Source organism: Solea senegalensis, unplaced genomic scaffold (genome assembly GCF_019176455.1).
Source record: "Solea senegalensis isolate Sse05_10M unplaced genomic scaffold, IFAPA_SoseM_1 scf7180000017696, whole genome shotgun sequence".
Lineage (NCBI taxonomy): Eukaryota > Metazoa > Chordata > Actinopteri > Pleuronectiformes > Soleidae > Solea > Solea senegalensis.
Genome location: NW_025322499.1, coordinates 1 through 5,000, shown reverse-complemented (window position 1 = coordinate 5,000; position 5,000 = coordinate 1). Strand labels below are relative to the sequence as shown.

General features: G+C 44.4%; 2 protein-coding genes across 2 annotated transcripts in view; one reads left to right on the top strand and one right to left on the bottom strand.

The window, feature by feature from the left end:
* The window catches only part of clec14a (C-type lectin domain containing 14A), a 3,283-nt gene extending 905 nt beyond the window's left edge, over window positions 1-2,378 (top strand). The window contains exon 2 of the mRNA XM_044018773.1: window positions 828-2,378. Within this exon, the coding sequence (XP_043874708.1) occupies window positions 833-2,170 (1,338 nt within the window). The 5' untranslated portion in view covers window positions 828-832 and the 3' untranslated portion in view covers window positions 2,171-2,378. The remainder of the gene's footprint in view (window positions 1-827) is intronic.
* Window positions 2,379-4,627: 2,249 nt separating this feature from the next.
* Window positions 4,628-4,996, bottom strand: LOC122764824 (mitochondrial import inner membrane translocase subunit Tim9-like; the record flags this gene model as incomplete). Its single annotated transcript, XM_044018772.1, has 2 exons — window positions 4,628-4,833; window positions 4,979-4,996. Coding segments are annotated over 2 exons (153 nt in total), but the record flags the coding sequence as incomplete, so codon positions are not given.
* Between the last annotated feature and the right edge of the window lie 4 nt (window positions 4,997-5,000).

The window sequence follows — 5,000 nt, the reverse complement described above, 5'->3', positions numbered from 1 at the left end:
TTTTGTGTCCCGGAACAAAGTTTTAACTTCATTTGAGGCGAGAAATGAGTCATTTAGAATTTAAACATGTGGTTTGTGTATTAAGATCTGAGGTATTTATAGTTTGGCAGCGACGTTTGTCAGAGGTGATAAGCTCCGCCTCTGCGGACGCTCGGCGCTCACTGTGCCCGTCACAGAGCAGCGTGACCTCGGCCTGTCCTGATGACATCATGACGTCGCTGTCATTAGATGCTCGGTGTGATCCATAGATTTGTCATTTTGATTTTAATAATAAACGTTTTGACCTGATAGTTTGAAAGTTTGTATATTATTAATGTTTTATTTATTTTAACTTTGAATGTTAGATTTATATTAAAGTCGCACGGCCATTGTATCTGTACTTAAAGATAATATGTAAATATTAGATATGTATAGTAGTATATTTACATATACATATATATATATATACACATATATATATATACACATATACATATATATATACACACTACTCTACAATCAGAATCACCTTTATTGTCATTATACAGTGTACAACGAGATTAAAGGACAGCTCTTATAGTGCACGTGAAGAGATAAAAGAAGAAAAGAAGAAACAACAAAACAGTGCACTAATACCTTCGATAAAAATTAGAAGGATATGTAAAAAAGTATTTCAAGTATTTACAGTGGGAGCCAGTAAGAGAAATATGCAGTATATGATATATGCATACAGTACATTGTACAGCAGAGTGGATGGATGTTATTTTATATATTGATGAATGAAGACTTTCATCTCATCTCACCTAACCCTAACCCCAAACTCCGCCTCTTTTTCACGTTCTCTTTAGACTCGATGACATCATCAGTGTGGGTGGAGTCAGGAAAGATGGCGTCGTGGCTCAGAGTTGTGCTGGTCTGCGTGGGTTTGGTCGCCTGTGCCAAGACGTCCCCGCCGTCCTACGCCGTCCACCATGCCGCGCTCAGCTTTGACCAGGCCGTGGACAGGTGTTCTCCCGGCGTCCTCGCCAGCCTCGCCACGGAGCACGAGGTCGACGGCGTCCTGCGGCGCATCGCAGAGTCGTCGCCGCCTCAGAGTGAATTCACCTTCTGGGTTGGACTGAAGAAAGCCAAGAACAGGTGTGTGGTCTCCACACTGCCCCTCAGAGGCTTTCAGTGGACGGAGGACGGCAGCGAGGACTCTCAGGTGTGCCGCTGGGCCAAAGAACCTCAGCCCACCTGCACCGCGGTCCTCTGTGCGGCGCTGCAGGGACTCAGTGATGGGTCAGGCGTGACCAGGTGGGGTCTGATCTCGGTCACCTGCAGAAACGTTCATCCCTTCATCTGTAAACTCAGAGACAGTGAGTCTACAAGTGGGATCACCTTTACACCTGATCCACCGCAACCAGAACCATCTAAACCTGATCCATCACAACCAGACCCATCTAAACCTGATCTACCGCAACCAGAACCATCTAAATCTGCTACACTTGAACCTGAACTTCCCGACTCCAGGACTGAACTGCTGGCACCTGATCCTGGACCAACTTCTGGACCTGGCTCTCCATCTGTTTTTGGATCTGATCCGAAACCTGGCTCTGGACCAGGCATGTGGTCCGAGATGTGTCAGAACCCCCTGGTGGACGGAGCGCGCTCCCTCAGTCCAGACCCAGACAACAGCAGCAGGATGTTGGTCGAGTGCTGGTCCAAGGTTCAGCTGGAGCTTTACTGCCGTGGTCGCCCCGCACTGTGGCGTCTCCTCGACGACGCTCCCGCCGACCTCGCCGCTATTTGCCAGCCGTGCCCTGATGGTTTCCACAAAGACGCTTCTGGAACTTGTGTGGACGTGGATGAGTGCAGTGGCGCCCCCTGCAGACACACCTGCCTGAACACCGAGGGTTCATACAGGTGCGTCTGTGCAGACGAGGACGGGCGGCGCCATGACGAGGGCTCGTCGGCGTGCGTGGATATGGTGACCACGGAGGAGGGTGGGTCGCTGTCGGGAATCCTGATCCCGGTTCTGGCGGCTGTGGCGGTTCTGCTGGTTCTGGTGGTCGTCGCTGCGGTGACGGTGAAGTGCTGCCTGATGAGACGAGCAAAAAAACACGACACGGAGACGTCGGAGAAGATGCCCATGAGAAATCGAGACGGTCAGGATTCATTTGCAACGACCAATGAGAAGAGAGACATGTGAGCTGTGAAGAGAGACACATGAGCTGTGAAGGAAGACACGTGAGCTGAGAAGAGAGACACGTGAGCTAAGAAGAGAGACACGTGAGCTGTGATTGGTCCAGAAGAAAACTTTGCGTTCACTTTAATCAAAACGTTCAACACTAAATCATTAAACGGACTGTATGTGTTTTTTAAACTCTGGTTGTCTGTGCTGTGAGCGCCCCCTGCTGCTGAGAACCAGTCTACGTCACATGATCGCGTCTTTATCTAGGTCACATGATCGCGTCTTTATCTGCGTCACATGACCGCGTCTTTATCTAGGTCACATGATGATCTTTCTTTATCATGACACATTTATCTAGGTCACATGATCGTCTTTATCTAGGTCACATGCGGCACGCCGATCATGATGCGTCTTTAGGTCTGATTTTATCTAGGTCACATGATCGTCTTTATCTAGGTCACATGATCGCGTCTTTATCTACATGATCGTCTTTATGTCACATGATCCGTCTTTATCTGGTCACATGATCGGCGTCTTTATCTAAGGTCACATGATCGCGTCTTTATCTAGGCATGATCATCGCGTTCTTTATCTAGGTCACATGATGCGTCTTTATCTAGGTCACATGATGGCGTCTTTATCTTCATGACGGCGTCTTTATCTAGGTCATGATGCGGTCACATGATCGTCTTTATCTTTATCTAATCGATCTGGCTGGCATGATCATCTATGATCGCATCATCACTTTATCTAGGTCACATGACCGTGTCTTTATCTAGGTCACATGACCCGTGTCTTTATCTGCGTCACATGATCGCGTCTTTATCTAGGTCACATGACCGCGTCTTTATCTGCATCACTTTATCTAGGTCACATGACCGTCTTTATCGTCTTCTTTATCTGTCATGTTCTTTATCTATGACATGATCGCTTTATCTGCGTCACATGATGCGTTTTATATCTGATCAATGATCTCGCCACATGATCGCGTCTTTATCTGTGTCGCGTCTTTATCCACATGATCGTGTTATCTCGTCACATGGTGTGCGCTTTATCTGGTCACATGATCTTTATCTGTGTCACATGATGCGATCTGCGTTATCGGGTCGATCGCGTCTTTATCTGTGTCACATGATGCGTCTTTATCACATGATCGCTTTATCATGATCGCGTCTTTATCTGTCACATGATCGGCTTTATCTGTACATGATCGCGTCTTTATCTGTGTCACATGATCGGCGTCTTTATCACATGATTCTTTATCTCGGTCACATGATCGCGTCTTTACAGACAGACAGACAGACAGACACACACACACCCTTGTTGCTGCTATCACTAAATTCAAATGTCAGATTTTGTAAATTTTAGACTGAACTCAGTGACACAAAGTGACCACACGAGGCAGAGGAGCAGGAGCTCCTGTGTGTGTGTGTGTGTGTGATGTTAAAATCAGTATTTTTCTCTCTGAGGTTTGGTGTGTGAGTTATTAACACACATGAATATTAACATGTTAAAGCTGAAAATAAAACGTCTGTAAATGTATTTTTCATTTAAACTTTAGTGTGTCTGTCTCTGTGTATTTGTGTGACTCTCTGTGTGTGTGACTGTATCTGTCTCTGTGTATTTGTGTGACTGTATCTGTCTCTGTGTATTTGTGTGACTGTGTGTGTGTCTGTCTGTCTCTGTGTGACTCTGTGTGTGTCTGTCTGTCTCTGTGTGACTCTGTGTGTGTAAAATGTCCAGGACAGGAAGTGTGATCAGTATGATTACAAAGTGCTTTTCCTGTTTCCTGATGAACACAGACAGGAAATGACTCCGCCCCCTCAACTGACTCAATGGAGACCCTGATGCTGGATCTGTGGTGCAAAAGACCCCTGGTAAGTGCAACACGCACACGCACGCACACACACACACAGACACACACTACCCTCCTGTGGATGACTGTCCTCACTTCACCTGCATGTTATCTAATGACATCATGTGTTGTAGATTATTATTATTGTTATTATTATTAATAATAATAATAATAATATTAATACTACTACTACTAATAATAATAATAATATTAATACTACTACTACTAATACTAATAATAATAATAATATTAATACTACTACTACTACTAATAATAATAATAATAATAATAATAATATTAATACTACTACTACTAATAATAATAATAATATTAATACTACTACTACTACTAATAATAATACTACTACTACTACTACTACTACTACTAATAATAACAATAATAATAATAATAATAATAACAATAATAGGGGGTGGCGTGGCTCAGTGGTTAAGACCGGTACCCTATGTGCGAAATACATCATGGTCATAATGGTCGCAAGTTCGATTCCACCCCTCGCTGACTGTTTTCAATTCCATTGTAAGTCGCTTTGGATAAAAGCGTCTGCTAAATGACATGTAATGTAATGTAATAACAATAATAATGATCATGTGACTTGTCTGTAAACATCAGGATCAACATTTTTATTCCAAAAAAACAAAAAGGACAATTCCACAGTTTTCCATGATGCAGTTCAGCGAGGTTGAGCCAGAAGTCCGGCTTTAGCTGCCAGAGCCTCGTTCTGCTGGATGTGATACTCCTGGAACCTCATGGAGATCCGCTGAGTCATCTTTAGATACTTCTGCAGGCATGACTCAGAGCAGCTGGACTGAAACAACCAGACACGCCCACACGTTATACATGACACGCCCACACGTTATACATGACACGCCCACACGTTATACATGACACGCCCACACATTATACATGATACGCCCACACATTATACATGATACGCCCACACGTTGCATCACCTCCTCTGGTTTGACGTCTCTG